Source organism: Ambystoma mexicanum, chromosome 10 (assembly GCF_040938575.1).
Source record: "Ambystoma mexicanum isolate Mex_15411 chromosome 10, UKY_AmexF1_1, whole genome shotgun sequence".
Classification (NCBI taxonomy): Eukaryota; Metazoa; Chordata; class Amphibia; order Caudata; family Ambystomatidae; genus Ambystoma; species Ambystoma mexicanum.
The window spans coordinates 877435994-877452556 of NC_090932.1; the positions used below are offsets into that span (position 1 = coordinate 877435994).

General features: G+C 46.5%; 1 protein-coding gene across 4 annotated transcripts in view; it reads right to left on the reverse strand.

Moving 5' to 3' along the window:
• Positions 1-16563, reverse strand: part of ACAP2 (ArfGAP with coiled-coil, ankyrin repeat and PH domains 2) — a 1585345-nt gene that overhangs the window by 1146901 nt on the left and 421881 nt on the right. For all 4 annotated transcript variants that reach the window (XM_069618585.1, XM_069618583.1, XM_069618582.1 and 1 more), the window contains exon 5: positions 10186-10244. In XM_069618585.1, coding sequence (XP_069474686.1) covers positions 10186-10244 — 59 coding nt within the window. The remainder of the gene's footprint in view (positions 1-10185; positions 10245-16563) is intronic.

A 16563-nucleotide genomic window follows, 5' to 3' on the forward strand; every position in this document is an offset into this window, starting at 1 on the left:
TGTTGAGCGACAATCGTGTGATTTGTATTGCAAGGTGCTGGGAGGTATAAATCATACTTCAAAACGAGGGGGAAGACCTTGGAGCTGGATGGCACGGAAGGAAGTGAATGAAATGTGTGCATGAAGGTTCGAGTTCCCCAGAACGTCCGTTGTGCCCGTCTTAAGACCTGCCAGGTGCACAGTAGAAGTGATAAAGTAGCTGTATGTTGGGAGTATATTGAATTTGTTCTTTTACATTCTATGTTAGAAGCAGATGATCATTGCACCACCCATGTGACGGAAGACGGACGGATTGGGCTGGAACCAATGGCCTAGCATATCTTATGGAGCAGGTGGATCATGTATAGGCACACACCAACTAGCCGCACAGGATTTTACTATATGTATTGCGTCATGTAGGACGATGTTCTCCTTTATAAGATTCTGCTTGTACTACTTTTCGAGTAGCAGAGTTTGTTGCTGTAGCCCTCATCTGTGTGCGAGATTAAAACTTGTTATCCTTACAAGATCGACTTGGGCCTTTCTTCCCTAACGGGTTGTATTTTCTCTGGTGTGAGCATTTAGGGGCTTGCCTTCAATCAGTGCATTACACTGCAGCCAAACTAATCGCTGGTATTAAGAAATACAAACATCTCTGCCACACAGAGAGCTACGCTGGCAACCGATTACCACCCGTACACTCTTTAGACAGCTTGAACAACATACAAAACTCTGCAAACTCCAGTACCAACAAACTTAGCTTAAAAACCTAATCATATCTGTTAGGCAGAAACCTGTGCAGTTCCTTCTGGGACCACTGCAAAAGATTTAAGACTACAGGTGTTTGGCAGTAAACCCACTTGGTAGCAGTCTGTACCACACAGATTCACTTGGTAGCTGTGGCTGAGCAGTCAGACTTCCCTCAAGAAGAGTTAGGCAGTATACAGAGCCTACAGAATAGGTACAGAGGCACAGTAGCAAAAGCAAACACTGACCAGAGCTTGTGTAAAAGTATATAATTATTTATTTAAAAGACACACTTGTAAAATTACACTAGCACAGAAAAAGGTAAGTAAATTCAAAACACAGTCCCAATTACTATATGTACATCCCTAGTTATTTGTTGGACAAGTCTTAGTTAACACCACTTATTTCCAGACAGAGGTGAGCGCTTAACGTTAGATGGCACTCCAACAAATTGTTTAAAAAGGGAGGGAAAGGCAGAATTAAGAAAGCAATATAGCAAAACACTTTTCAGAGAACCACAGTAAGTATTAGAGAAGGCAGTCTATTGAGGAGCAAGGAAGTTCAGTGCCAGGCCCACTTTAGGGAGAGCCAGGCCAAATATGCCCAAGATCACACAATGTCCCAAAGTCTCCAAAGTCTTTACAGGTGAGTAGAAAAGTTCTGTTAAGCTTAGAAAACTTTAGTTAGGGTGTCCCAGGCTAACCCAGGTTCGAGAGCCGAGGGCTAAATCTACCCCGTACAATCGGTGGCAAGGGAAGCCGGGCGGAACACAGTACCTTCAAAATGGAAAGGATCCTCCAGCGGTGGCAGTTGTTCCTGGCAGTGGGTGCAAGTCGCGTCGTCGTCCAGAGGAAGAGGAGATCTCGACGTGGAGGAAGGCTGAATGTCGTTGCACTACCAGGGAATAAACCAGCCGTGGAGTTTTCCGGTTAAAAGGATGTTAGCCCTCTTTCGCGGTAGAGGTAAAAAGTGGTACTCCGGTTGCCGGGGTGCTGGACACAGGCAAGGCGGCCACGAGATGCTCCAGGGAGGCGAAAAGAAGGCAAAAACTGGTTGTCCCCACCAGTCAAGGGAAGAAGACTCTCCGGACTGGAGATCTCTGTCGTTGGGAAGTGGTGAGACGGTTCCGCAGGGCTCCACCGGTGGTGTCGTCGTGGCAGGTCGGCTCAGCTTCTCCCTCTTCGGCTTTTTAGGTCCTGTGGCGACTTCTGAAGTTCCAGTCCCCAAAGCCCTGCTTTTATGCAGCAAACCCCCATTCACCAGTCCTAGCTGTCACTCAAACATGCTAAGTGGTGAGCCGGGGGGGGGCTCACCACTGGGCCAATCACACAAGAGTGCGACTTGAGTTGCCAAGGCAACTCAGTCCAGGGTGCCTAAATTCCCCTCCCACACATCCTGTAGACCCAGACACAGTGGCACCACTTTGGAGGGCTTCTGTGCAGAAGCCCGCCAAAAGTGGAACAAAGGCTCGACTCAGGTTCAGGGTTACTGAAGTGAACCCAGACGCCATTTTGGCGGCGAGTTCTGGCAAAAAATCCCAACAGGTGAATTAATATTAAATAAATAAACCGGCCTTATCTTTAACATTGCACCAAAAAGTGGTGCATTAAAATCAATGGGAAATCCCATTGGGAAATATTCCCGTGGAATATTTCCGTGGTATCCACTGCCACCAGCCAGAAACACGGCGAGGGGGGACGGGACAGTACCCCCTCGACAAACAGACCCAGGGGCAATCTAATTGCCCCTATCAGTACTTCCACAGTATGATTGTTTGTACTGGTTCTGTTCACAATTTAAGACTAGTAAAGTCAATGGTGACTTTACATGCCCAGGGAGACAATAGTCAGTCCCAGGGTATGGAGTCTATGTTTGGGGGTCACTATGACACCCCTGTGTTACTGCACTGAGAGTGCTGTGTAACACACATACAAAAACCAATGATAGCCTATGGGGAAAAATACCCCAAAGCCCATAAGCACATTACAAGTCACAGGAATACACTCAAATCATGTCCAAGAGTGAGGGTAAAAGAGTCCCACTCTTGGCAGGAGAAGAAAATAAACCCCAAAAATCCAGCAAGGCTGCTGGGGGACTCACTAGGTTAGGAAATTCAGCCTAAACAGAGAATTCTCCCTAACAATATCGAGAGGCCAGTGCAATTCCAGAACATAGCAAAACTTGAAACAAAAAAAGTTTGAAACACAAAAACAGGCTGTCTACTGTTCAACGTTGACACTTTGGAACACCACCCCAACATAAATCTGCACACCTCCATCGTTTGTGCAGTTCAGAACCGGAGACATTGCTGATCGATAAATTCCTAAAATAGCGCTGTGTAATGCTAAGCATCAGTTAGGAAGAATCGTATCTGTCCACTGTGACTATTCGAGAGGATTTGTCCCTTCTCCCCAGGAGGAAGCGACCCCTTTGAAGCTAGGGAGGAAAGCCCACTCCACAAGTCCCTCCCTAGGGGTCTGGGCAAGTGGGATCTCACTGGGAGGGATTCCCTCTTACGGGACAAAGAACTCCTTACACAACCAAACGTATCTGCATATATGCAACTATATACAACAAGGAATAAAATGCCCTTTGTTTCCCTTGGTTTCTGGCAATGCTGGTTTCATTAAAAATCCTGAAAAACAATGAAATGTGCCTTTAACAGAAAACCTGTATGTAAAGAAGGCGAGTGGATCAGGAGGGTAGAGAGAGATCTATATGCAAGGGAAGCCCTGCAAGCTTCCGACGTCTTGGCAGGGTGGAGCAGCAACAAGCTGAGTCGACAGCAATCACAGAAGCAAAGCACACCAAGCGGTGGCGTCACCACGTAAGCGAGAACTACGCCGATACCAGCACAAGCAGAATTATTGGAATCTCCTGTCAGCAAGCAGTCACTGAACCTTACCGAGCAGAGATGCCACGAACAGGAAGGAGCTGAAGCCCGATGGAGGGAAAAGAAATCGAAGAGAGAAACTCGAGCAAGCACCTAGCCCCAGAAAGTCAATCACACCGAAGAAAGGTACTGGGGAGATTTTCGGAAGGGGAGGTTGCCGGGGAAAGTTAAGAAAAGTGACAAAAGTTGTGAAGACTCTTATATCAAGTCGAGAACACTGAAAAGGCCAAACACGTTTGGTATAAAATACCTACGAAAGCCAATCATAGTTTGGAGTTGAAGATTGGAGAAAGCCCAGATGTCCAGCGTGGTAAAGTGAAAAGCAGTCACCAACCGTACATGGGAAGAAGAGAAGAAAGCCATTCATAAAGGGACAGTGACAAATGTATGTGAAGTGAAGAAAGCCATAAACCGATCGGAGTGATGGAAAGAGCAAAATGGCCTGGGTTACAAGATACCAGTAAAAATTCAAAAGGTACGGCTTGGAGAGAGCCGAATAACTTTATGTGAGAAGAAGCAAAAAGGGAATGGCCCGTAATAACTGAGAATAAGAAGTATAATCTGAAACGAGGATATCTAGAAACGAGAAACTAGAGACCCAGCACGAAAGAGCATACAGGGGTGGAGCGGTTACGTCCTTGACTAAACATGAATAGAAGACAGAGGACTAATAGAGAAAGAGTAAAATACTCAGATGAAGAACAATAAGAGAATATCGCCAGAAGACTATAAAAGAGATCCTTCAGAACACGGAGACTTCTCATCAGAATGAGAGTCAATGCAGTAATGCTGCACAAAGGTATGAATGAAACTCTTAGTGTGAAAGGTAGGGTCTTTTTTGACAGTAAATAGCACAGTTTCATGAACTTGACTATCCATCTGGAGCTAGCATTTTTTGAAATGTGATCACCTTCACTACCAGGTGCTATGGAAACAAAGAGCTGGTCTGTTTTCTTTGGAGGTTTTTTTAATGTCGTACAAGACCGCCCTCCTTACATCTAGAGTATGGAGGCGTCCCTGAGCTGAGTTAGATTGCATTTGGAAAAAAAGTAGACAGTTCAATGGATTAGTCGGCATGGAATTTGGATATGAATTTTGGTGAGAACCTAGGATGTGCTCCAGGGACAACCTTCTCCCTGTCGATTACAATGAAGGGGGTCTTGTACAGCAAGCCTGTAGCTCACTGACTCGTCTTATCGAGGTGATGGCTAGTAGAAAGGAAGTTTTGTAGGACAAGTGTTTGAGGCGGGCTTGTGCATAGGTTCAAAGGGCAGAGCCATGAGCTTTGAGAGTGCAACATTAAGGTCCCAACCTGGAGGAGGGTTAGAAATAGGAGGGTAAAGTCTCTTTACTCCCTCTGTGAAAGCTTTGATAACAAGAACCTTCCAAGACACCTTGATTTGTGAAGTGGGCCGCAAGGTGGTGGAGTTGAATACTAGGTCAGAGTCTAGTAGATCGAGCATGTAGTGTAGAATGTTGGATGGTGAACATTCAATTGGATTTGAGGATTGTGCTCTGCACCATACCACAAACCTTTTCCACTTGTTGAAGTAAGTGTCTGGTGTTGTGTTTGCGTGCCTCCTTGAGGATATGCATACACCTTTGAGGAAGATTCAAGTGCCCACACTCTATAACTGCAGGAGCCAGGCTGCCAAGTTCATAGACTGAGGATGAAGTGTTGTCCCCTCATGTTGGGACAGCATGTTGGAGGGTCACAGAAGTTTGATTAGTTTGCACATCGCCAGTTTGAGCAGGTGTGGAGACCATGGTTATCTTTCCCACATTGGAGCGATTAGGATTAAAGTGACTTGTTCTTTGTGCATCTTAAACACTATCCTGCTCAGGAGTGGTGTTGGTGGAAAAGCATAAGCAAATTTCCCTGACCAGCTCATCCACAGGGCGTTCTCCTTGGATCTTGGTTGGGGAAACCTGAATGCGAAGTGTGGGCATTGTACATTTTGCCTTAGGGCGAACAAGTCTAAAGGAGGAAAACCCCCACAAAGAAGATTTTGTCTAGGACATCTCTGTTGATTTACCACGCGTTCCCTCTGGAATGTGTTGAGAGACTAAGAACCCACTCCAGATTATTTGGGATAGTCTGGACAGACTTGGAGAATTTGTGCCACCCTGCTTGTTTAGGTAGAACGTGGCAGTGGTGCCGTTTGAGGACTTGCCCCGTTTGATCTACTAGATGCTGCTGAAAAGCTAGCAGAGCCTTTAGAACCGCCAGAAGTCCTAGAAGGTTTATGTGGTTCTGGGCTGTGGTGTGTGCCCACTGGCCGTGAGCTGTGTGGTTAAGGTAGTGGGCTCTCCATCCGGAGAGAAGCGTCTGTAGTTAGTATCGCTTTAAAATGGTGGATTGTGAAAGGGTTTTCCTTTTAGCAAATTGTCTTTGGACCACCAGCGAGGAGCCTGTACCAGGGTTAGCGAAACTACTAGATCGTCCCACTGACCGCTTGCCCGAGAGAATAGATTTGCTAACCACTCTTGCATTGGGAGCATGCGCAGCCGCGCGTGTGGCACTGGGTAAATGCATGAGGCCATCATCCCAGCAGGCGCATTGCCTTGTGTACGGTTATCTGGCGACCGGCTAGATAATGAGGTACTTGCAACAGCATGTTTTGTACTCTCTCGTTTGAGGGGAAGACTAACTCCTCCTTTGCTTTTATGATGGCTCCCAGGAATTGTTTTATTTGACTGGGTACGAGACTTGATTTTTTTCTCGTTGATAGAGAATCCCAATTGGAACCGAAGGTTGATTGTTCTTTGGGTGTTGTTTTTGCAAATTTGAGGAGACGCCCCTGTTATTAGCCAGCCGTCTATATATGGGTGCACTGGGATTGACTATACGTAGGTGTGCCGCTACCACCGCTAGTACCTTGGTGAACACCCTTGGAGCTGAGGCTCTGCTGAAGGGGAGCACTTTGAACTGGTAGTGTTCCCCAGCTATTTCGAAGCTCAGATATTTTCTATGCGCCGGGAACATTGAAATATCCAATGTTGCCATGTAATCCACCTGTTTTAAGAGAAGAGTTATCTCCTGCAGCGTTGTCATGTTGAATTTCTGTGGCTTGACATGCGCGTTTGCTTGGCGCAATGTTAAGTCTTTCTTTGGCACAAGGAAGTATGTTCAATAGACCTTGTTTACATGGTTTGCTGGGACGATTTCCATGGTGTCCTTTTCCAGCAACGTTTTGACCTCTTCCAGTAGAATGCGCCTCTCCTCTAGTGTCATTCTGTGTCTTGTCGGGTGGTTGGATGGTTTTTGCAGAAGTTCTATACAATATCCACGGGCCACGGTGGATAACATCCCCTAGTCTGAAGGGATCCCCTCCCATACGTGGGTGAATTGTAAGATGTGATGACCTACTGAAGTAGCATGGGAGGGGATCTGGAGCGGGGCATCATTGCTTGGGTGGGGTGGAGCCTCTGGAGGAGGCTCTACCTCTACGCCCCTGGACCTTTTGTAGCCTCTTTGAAAATTGGAGGACTGTCCCCGAGAGGTGCCCCATGATCGTAACTGGCTACCCTGCCCGTAATTGGAGGAACGTTGTGGGCCTTTCCCACAGAGGAATTTTCTTGTATTAAAGCCCCCCCCCCCCTTTGATGGAAAGTTGTCAGAGACTGGAGTTTGTCATATTCTTTGTTGGAACTCTTAAGAGCATCCTGAACTGCCTTACCAAACAGGGTATTTGGCTCAATGGACATGTTTAATAGTGTGGTCTGCGTTTCCAACTTAATCCCCGACTGCCTCAGCCAGGCATGGCGTTTAATTAATTTTACTTCGGCTATGATGCGGCCTGCATTGTGAGTGGCATGCAGTTGGCCATTGCTTGCCATCTGATAGTCTTTACGAGTTGTAACTTTAGAGGCTCTGGAATGGATTTCATTTGTTGTTCCATCTTGTCCCACTTGTGGCAACCATAGCTAGCCAGAAGGGTGGTATTGTTGGCTATTCTAGTTTGGTAGGCAGCTGAGGATGCCACCGTTCTGCCAAAAGGTATAGATCTCCTTGCTTTCTTCATCTGGTGACAACCAAGGAATCGGGTTTGAGTTGACCACTGATGTACAGTGGGCCTGAAGGGGCCAGCCTGAAGACCTTCTCGATGCAGGGGTTGACCATTCTGGTAAGATTTGGTGTAAGGAGGGAAGGCTGGATGTGCCTTTGGACTGATTGCAGAATGGGGATAAACTGTGTAGCTGATTTCTAGTCTCCCAGAATATACTCTACGAAATCCTTGTGAAGTTGTGCCTCCTGGGTGTCAGTTTTAAAATGCTCGGCGGCCCGGAGGAGCAGCTCATTATACTGGAGGTGATTGCCAACCGGTGAATAAGCCACTGGCTGATCTTGATATCTGGGGACTGGATGATGTAGATGTGTAGATGTCCTCATCATCATTACCATACTGGTCTCTATGGGAACTAGGATCTTGAGAACCTGAGGGGGTCTACAATGTAGATATCCTGAAAGGGTTCATGGGGATGTGGAATGGCACAGGCTTAGCTGAAGGTACTGGGCTGAGAGGTGTCTAAACAAGGCACCTTAGCAGGTAGTTCGTCCTTGGCTGCATCCCCCCCTCCTGTAACAAGCCCTGGGGGATTCTACATTCTTCAAGGTGCCACTCCCTGAAGTCCACAAAGCAGGAAATCCTCCTCATGACCCTAATCAAAACTCTCTGGGGTCCACTCGGTTGAATTGGAAAAGGCTGGGGGGTAGGAGTGTTCTGCAAGGGTGTAGGTTCCTTGTAACATAGGGCCCCTGAAAGGTGTCTTTGTAGGGAACAAGGCCACTATCTTTTGAGTTAGATGGTTTGGAGGGTAGGAGCGAAGATTTGGGCGTCTTCAATGTTTTGGACTGTAAAAGTGTGACCTGGAAAAGCTTTTTAATGCGTTCTCTCATTTTGGACGTCCTAGGAGGCGTTGAAACTCCTTTCGACACATGCTGTTCAGCGTGAGAAAGGAGCACCTTTTTAGGCACGGTGTCTGAAACGGCCTGTTTGGCACTTGTTTCAGAGACTTCGCGTGCGGCAAAAACGATGGAGGACAGAGGTGACTTGGAAGACCTCTCCTTAGACACTGCGTGGCTATGAACGGCAAAAGAAGTCATCGGCGTTCGACCGTGGGGTGTGTGTTTAGTGTGGTGTCAGTGCCTTCGCTGCCAGGTGATTTCTCCATCACAGGACCGCTGGCCTGCTTGCTGGAGTCCGGGGCTCACACATGGGATTCTTTCTTAACCTGATCGCCCTCCGCGTCACTTAGGACATCGATGCTGCCTTCACTGGATTCCCCCGCCATGTCTATGGAGGCCTCAGCCTGCATGGCGTCGGCAGCCCAGCGTTTGGTTCGACAGTCGTTCAAACTTTTCCCACCCGAAAACCTTGAAGGACTTGCAAGTCTTTTCACAATGATGCCTTGGCAGACAGTGATTGCACACTTTGTGCGTGTCTTTCCTGGGGTAGATCCTGTTGAAGAAAGGGCATCATTTAAATGGTGTGTTCTCCATAACGAGAGAAAAAGGCAGCACAGAGATGAAAGGAAAGTCAAAGGGTCAGAAGTGGCATCCTCTAACAGCGAACATGTGCAAGAACCTCCCCCACTCTCTCTACTGTAATTGGCCGCGGCCCGGTGAAGCATGTCTAGGCAGCAGTCTTTGGTGGTCAAGGCGGTTGTAGCATCGACGATGGAGAGGTCCGTCAAAGCCGCCAAAGCAGTTGGTAGTGCAGCGGGCGATGGGCGGTTGTAGAAAAGATAGGAAGAAAGTCTAAAATTAAACTTGGTCGAGTCAAAGGCGTTAGCCAGAAGAACTCGACGAGCACAATGATGGAAAAAACAACCTGAGGGACCTTGACGCATGAAGGACTATGGGTATAGTAGACATCACACTTGGGATAGTATTACCAACACACCCAGTTGACGTCTCTTTGCGAAAACAAATCTTGTAATACTCTGCGACTATCACTCAATATCGGCCTATAACATAGCATGCAATCTAAGCAGATCCACAAACCTCAGAAATAAGGTTACTATTAAACCATACATCAGAGATACCATTTCCAGCTGTTTGCCGCACCCAGTTCCCTCAAGTCCATGAAGAATTTTACTGCACATTCTTGACTAATCATGTGTGCAGATTAGGTAGTGTGGGGTCCGTGGGGTGTTCATGGAACTTCAACCTGTTCACAGGCTGACATCCATTATCAGTCAGGGATTTTAGTCTGCTCTGTGTGGGTGCAAATGGGGATGCAGGAGGGGGCTTCAAGGGGTGGGGGTATCGATGTAGTAAATAATGCTGCTGAAAACACAGGATATTATTGACTACAGCCCACGTTTCCGAGCATCTCGATTGGTGAGAGCCCCTGCCGAAGGTGCTATTGGACTATAATTTAAAGTAAATTACATTTCAATTATTTGACATGCTAACTTGAGAAAATAATCTGCATATTTAGAATGGCCAGACATGTTTGTTGTAAATATGCAATATTATCCTTTGATTGTTTCGTAACAGGACTGAATGTAACTCCAATGCACGTCATCAGCATTTCCATAACAACAACATAAAAACTTACTCCTTGACGAATATCTGGAGTTGTGTCTTAATAGACCTTTGTGCTTGGTCAAACAGCATCTGAAAAGTTAATTACAACATTATAAATCACGGGAAAAAAATAAAAGTTTTCCTGCATATACCAGTATTTAACCACCAAAACCAGTGTCGCCCACTGTGACAGACTCAAAGTTTTGTTTCAAAAACATACTTTTTTTTAATTGTGTTTTGGTTTTCTTAAGATAAATCGTTCACAGATAGAATTTTCATTACAAATTTACAAATGATAATATAAAACATTAATTATAATTTAGAAAAAAAATCCCAGGAATGATACAGTAGTTAACTATCCAAAGGATAGAAGCAGAAGAAAAAAAGAAAATGGTAATTGAACTCTGCTTGAATCATGGCTGTCAGTTGGTAGCCAATGTGCAACACTTAACGTATAACCATTACAATACTTCACTGAGCAGCCTGAAGACTTTCTCAAGGAATCAGTGCAGGGCTATTATCAGTGAAACACTGTGGGCCCCCACATTAAGGGTGCCCAAAACAGTTCCCCCAAGCCATTGGTTCCCTCTGGAACAACTTGTTTAAAATAATGAATTCTATTGTTGGTTACTTTTGTACAAGAGAGAACAAAATGTTTCAAAGTTTCTGGGATGGACACGCATTTGTACAATTTACAATGCAACGATCGAACCACTCCTAGTTTCCAGCTGCTGATGCATTCTTATGTTGGAAGCTGGTTTAAACAAAAGCGCAAATATAGACTGCGTACTTTCTTACAAGGGAAGAGATAGATGAATATAGGCACATCCTCCCTTTCTTGGGAATTTGGCGTATTCCCTGTAAGAGCTGTAATGGTCTAAGTGTTCTATTTTATTTCAGCAATCCATGGTGAACAATTTTTGTCTCGCTCTTGGCTGAACGCAGTAATCGCAAATGCGCAATTGAAATCCGTAATAGTGAGCTTGTTAGATCAAATCTTCACCCAGACACTCACCTCTCCTATCACTATGCTCACTCACTACTCTACATCTAGGAGATTGTCCCGGGAGGATAGCTCAGCGGCAATGTGCTTGCTTTGGAAACAAGAGGAGACGAAGCAACACAGGTTTGATCCCCAGCTCCACGCTTAAAAACCTCTGGGTGACATTCCTGTAACAGAGCCTTGATGCCCCTGGGCTGTGTGAGCGCTTTAAAAATGCAAATAAATAATTAAAAATAAAATACACCTACACTCTACAGCAACAAACAAGAGCGCAGCTACGCCCCTTGATCAATTTCGGCCTAGCTGCTCACATACGAACAATACTTCATGAAAACCTCAACATTCTGATAAAACGCAGCTATAACCCATGGAAATCGGCCTAGCTGTACACATAAGCATCCAGAACCCAGTCTTGGTGACCAACCTCCAGACTGCACACATTCAACTGAGATCAAATACCACCACACCTAATGCTAGGATGCAGCTACCACATCAGGCAATCGCATTAGCTGCGCACATAACCGGTGCACCCAAGCACCCTACGACACCTTACTCTCTCCACTGACCTGGACTACGGTCCCTGAGGGCGTTCAACCCACCAGCGCTTTGAGGTCATACCAATGATATATAGAGCGCTAGATCAATGCCAAATAAAATAACATTAATGCAAGTTCCGCCTCAGATGATTGAATGTTGTGAAAACCTTAGTCAAGCGGAGGGGCTCAAACGGGACTAAGAAAATATGGTGTAACCACTAAAATCGAGAGTGTGGTCGATGAAGACAGAAAACACTTGGTGGGGCAGGGACCTAACCTGGAAGAAATACTCACCCGAAGAGCAGGTAGGGACGAGTAACCCTGGAAAGAACAGCAAAAGCGACAAAGTTCAAGTGGAAGGCAACGAAAAACCGGCTGCAATGCTAGCAGTTAGAAAAGGCTGAGTCCACATTACAGCCCCAGGCGAAAGGAGAGAATGGGTCGCAGTACGGCGAGCCGGCGATATTATGGTAGTTAAACAGCCGGAACACCATAACACCGGGACGCTGGGAAGGGCGAAAAACCCATATGAATTGCCACCAGAACGTCGTTCAACAAAACAAAAAGAAACACGAACACTTAAACATCATGTAGTGTTTAAAAACGCTCATTGTAACTTACCCAAAACGCCGGCACCTGTAATTCCAAAAGGCAGTCCCCTCGAGTCACCCGTGCTGGTTCCATTATGGCGGCCGGCGTTCAAGAAAGAAGGGTGAGGGGCTTGGGGGTCTTATCAAGCTTACTGTGTGGTGGGCCTTGATTGGATTAGTGGACTCCAGCCCCTATTTAAGGCAAACAGCAAGAAGGGACTAACGGATACTTCTCCCTTATGTTGCAGAACAGAATCGGAGGCAAAGAAAAAGCTGCAGCGTTCTGTTGGGCTTGCGAGGATTAGTACCAGGTTCCTGCCCTATCCTCTAAGGAGCCGAAAAGCTAAACTAACTGGACTACATTAAGGATAATTGAGATCCAGTTATTTTAATTTTATTTTAAAGTCAATAAAGACTATTTTTGTTTGAGACCACCACCTGTCCAGCGTGTTCCATTACAGTTGTCAAGAATATTTATCATATTGTCTCTGAAGACGTTCGAGTCTGGGCACTATGCAGTTAGAATTTTTCCCAGATCTATAAACAGGGAGTTCTCCAGAGGATAAATCATTTTGGAGTAGTTGGATAGTTGTCTCCACTGTACCCAGAAATGCAATGAAATCAACCCCAACTCATGACTAAGAACAGCGTTTGGCATTGATTTAGACAAGCCAAGTGTCTCCTCCAAATGACTCCCTGCAGGATGTTAAAATAAGGGCCCAAGTGTATTTTTGTCATGTTTAGGACATATATGATGGAAGGTTCTACTTTAGTCAAATATAACCGAAGTAGAGGGAGAAGTGTAAATTTACATAGTTTGTGTAATCTTTTTAGCCGACATATCAGAGGCTGGGACATAACTCTTCAAGTATTCTTCCATTCGATATGGAACGTGTGTTGGAAAGATTATATCCTAGGTATCTCATGGAAGAAACTCTTTCCAGCCTCTATCTCCCACCTTCCAAAATATGGTTTTAGGACTAGGTATAGTAGAAAGATATGATACTTTGACGTATTGCCATTTGCCAGGAGGTTATGATCTGTGGCGTAGCTGAAGAACAGGTTAGCTTTCTTTGTAAACTAACCAGGGTCTTGCGAAGGCAAACCAGTTTAATTTTAAATGGCCTAGGTTGATCAGAAAAGTGATACCCTCTGGCCAAAGATTATCGATGTTGCTGATGTATACGTTAAAGAGGGCTGAAGCCAGGACACAGTCTTTTCCAAGGCTCAAAAAAGTTTGGGCTGGTTCTGTCACCATACCCTCTTTAATCAACCTGATTTTAATAGAAGAACCATTATGCATACCAGCCATCAGTTGAACCAATTTCTGGGGCACTGACCAGGCCAACGCTTTGTTCCAAAGGATTGTTCTATGTACTCTGTCGAATTGCCCTGCTCATGTCAATCGACGCCATGTATGTAGTGCCAATAAAGCCCTTTTTGATCGCTACCTGAAGGTGGGCCATAATGGTAGCTTTTAAAGCAGTGCCCATGCAAGGTATACAACCCACCTGGAAACATTTGATATTTCTAGCTGCACAAGTGAACGATTAAAGTCCCTCAATAAGCGGGGTGACAAAATTGTACTTGTTGCATCCAGGAGTGCGATGGGCGTGTAGTTGCTCAGGTCATTAGTTGCAACTTTTTATAAATAGGGATTATCATTGGTTCATGTCATGTTGGAGGTAAACAGTGAGTAGCAAAGATTCTCTCGAAGAGAGTCTCCAGGGGACCTACCCAGAGTTGCAGGTTATTCTTTATCAGCAACAGGTCCAGACCATTGGGACCTGGTGCTCTGGAAGCCTTAGCTTTGGAAAATCGCCCACAAAAGATAATCCTCGGTCCATGGGCAGGTCCCATGAACCATAGGCCTCGTCAACCTGCAATCTGCCAAGACGTCTGTCTGGTTTAGTGTACCGAGCCAGGATTTTTTGAGATGAACATACCATAGTCGGCCTAGTTCGGCCAAGTTTGTTGTTCGTGTAGGCACATAATTCAGCAGTGGTACAATGTTTCAGCTTCTTAAGCGTATTTTGGTTACAATTAATATACATTTTCATCTTTAAGGTTTTGATATAGTTCTTGAAGCCCTGCAGGATTGATTTCTTTCTGTTAAGTTATGTTATGAGGTGTTAGTGTTTGAGAGGGGTTTGTTTATCAGATCTCTCATCCGTGCAACCCTTATATCAAAAGGCATGACGAGGTGTTTTTAAGAACGCATGATTTTACCCTTGTTTTTTAGTTCCTTTAAACATTTGAGTAGTGTGGTGTGGTGTTAAACTGTCCCACATTGAAGACATTACATGTATCATTGCCTAGCCACTTTGTCAATTACCTTGCTTAATAGGGCTGTGAAGCCCCCAACCAGTTTTTGGGTTCCACTTGACCGAGTCCCCCCGTCCCTATCTGGGGAGGCCATAGTTGGACAAAAAGTGTGCAAGTTAATTAAAAGACGCAGACTGGAGGGCGCTGTTGAGCGGCGACCCAAGATGGTGGACCGTTCCTAAATTCAGCGTAGAGTGGGTGTAAACTATTTACTCCCTCTGGACTGCAGCTGCTCACAGCGGTCTGATGTCGTACCTGTGCGGCGGAGATAGCAAGGTCTGTGTCGGAGGCCTTAGCGCTGTATCAACTGGGCGCTGACTCCAGAGCTGAAAGGGGAGGAGGAGCGGTCCTACTGGGGCTTGAGGCTGGACTGGGCAAGCCCAATATGTGCGCCCGTACGCGGTGTAGGTGGAGCAAGATACCAGACATTGGCGCAGGGTTCCCAGAGGTGGCACCCAGTGAGAAGCGAATACTGAGACTGAGCAGGGAGACCCGGAGAGGTTTGCCTGTTGCTGTCGTGTGGCCTGCGACAAGGAGGAGCAGGCTTATTGATATCTGGCTGGTGGAGAGCACAGAGGAGCTGCGGCAGAAGTGTGCTTGGTGGTGGGTGGCACATCCAAGCCCGGTCGTCGGCGCAGCAACATCGGGTCTAGTCACGGTGTGGGGACCCGCCATCTAAACATTTGGCTCGACAGTCACTTTACCCTCTCCCTGCTGTGTTTAGTTTGGATGTGTGCGGACAGAAGCAGGCTACTCTTGCAGCCTGACCGGACGGACAGCACCGCGACTGGAGGAGCTGCAGACGTGAGGCATATGACTGCGGAGAGAGACCTGGTTGTCTGGCATGAGAACCCCTACTGAGTAATGGCTGCACTGGCACCTCCAAACTAGTGAAACACACCCAGGCATTTTCAGAAGGTTCTGAGAGTGGCACCAACGATTGCTCTACAGGCTGTATTGGCGGATTGGCTACTCCCTGTGCCACCTAGGGCTGTCTTGTGATGATTTTGGCATCCATGTGACTGCCCTTGCCTGCTGAGACCCTTCCCGTGGTGGGAGAGATCCTGTGATGCTTAGTGGATGCAATGACCAAGGGCTCTGGTACAAAGAAGGGGGGGGGCATGGATTGTTTCACAAGACCCACCACAAGCCCTAGCAACACCCCCCTCAAGTCCACTGAAACCCTGATGGCAGGTGCCTCCATTCAGCCTCATTGCATGCTGAAGATGATGCAGCAGGGTTTTGCTTCAGTAAATGTCAAGCTGGACGGCATCACTGACAATGTATCGTCCATACAGCCAAGATCGAAAAGGAGACGCAGCGAATAACGTATGCTGAAGGCCGAATTAGCACCACAGAGGACAATGTGACGTAACTACAGGCGGCAATATCCGCTCTCACCAGAGACATGAGGCAAGTCAAGGCGAAATGCAAAGACCTGGTGTCCAGATAACGTAGAAACAATGTTCGCATTATTGGTGTACCCGAGAACACACTTTGGGGTAATATGGAAACAGCGGTGGAGGATTTACTCTGGAAACTAATGGGTAAGCCAGGATGGTGACCACACTTCACAGTGGAGGGTGCGCCCATAGGGAGTTGGCGGCGATACCCAAACCTGGGAATTACCCCCGGCCGATCACAGCATACATCATTAACTACAGAGACTTAATATTGCGTGCAGCGAGGGATAAAAAGGAGCTCCGGCTAGGCTCCTATACTGTGCACATATATCCCATTGGCGGTACAATAGGAGCGGCGCACTTTTGTGGGTGTGAAGAAGCGACGCAGGGAGAGAAATCCACCCTACGGCATGCTTTTCCCACCAGTCTTAACATCCCACTTTTTCACAATACCGGCGGAGGCACTGTCTTTCACCGAGATGCTGATTCTGCTGCCCGCTCATCAGCCTGGCGGCCCCCTGTGTACTTATAGTAGATACTTGATGTGATCAG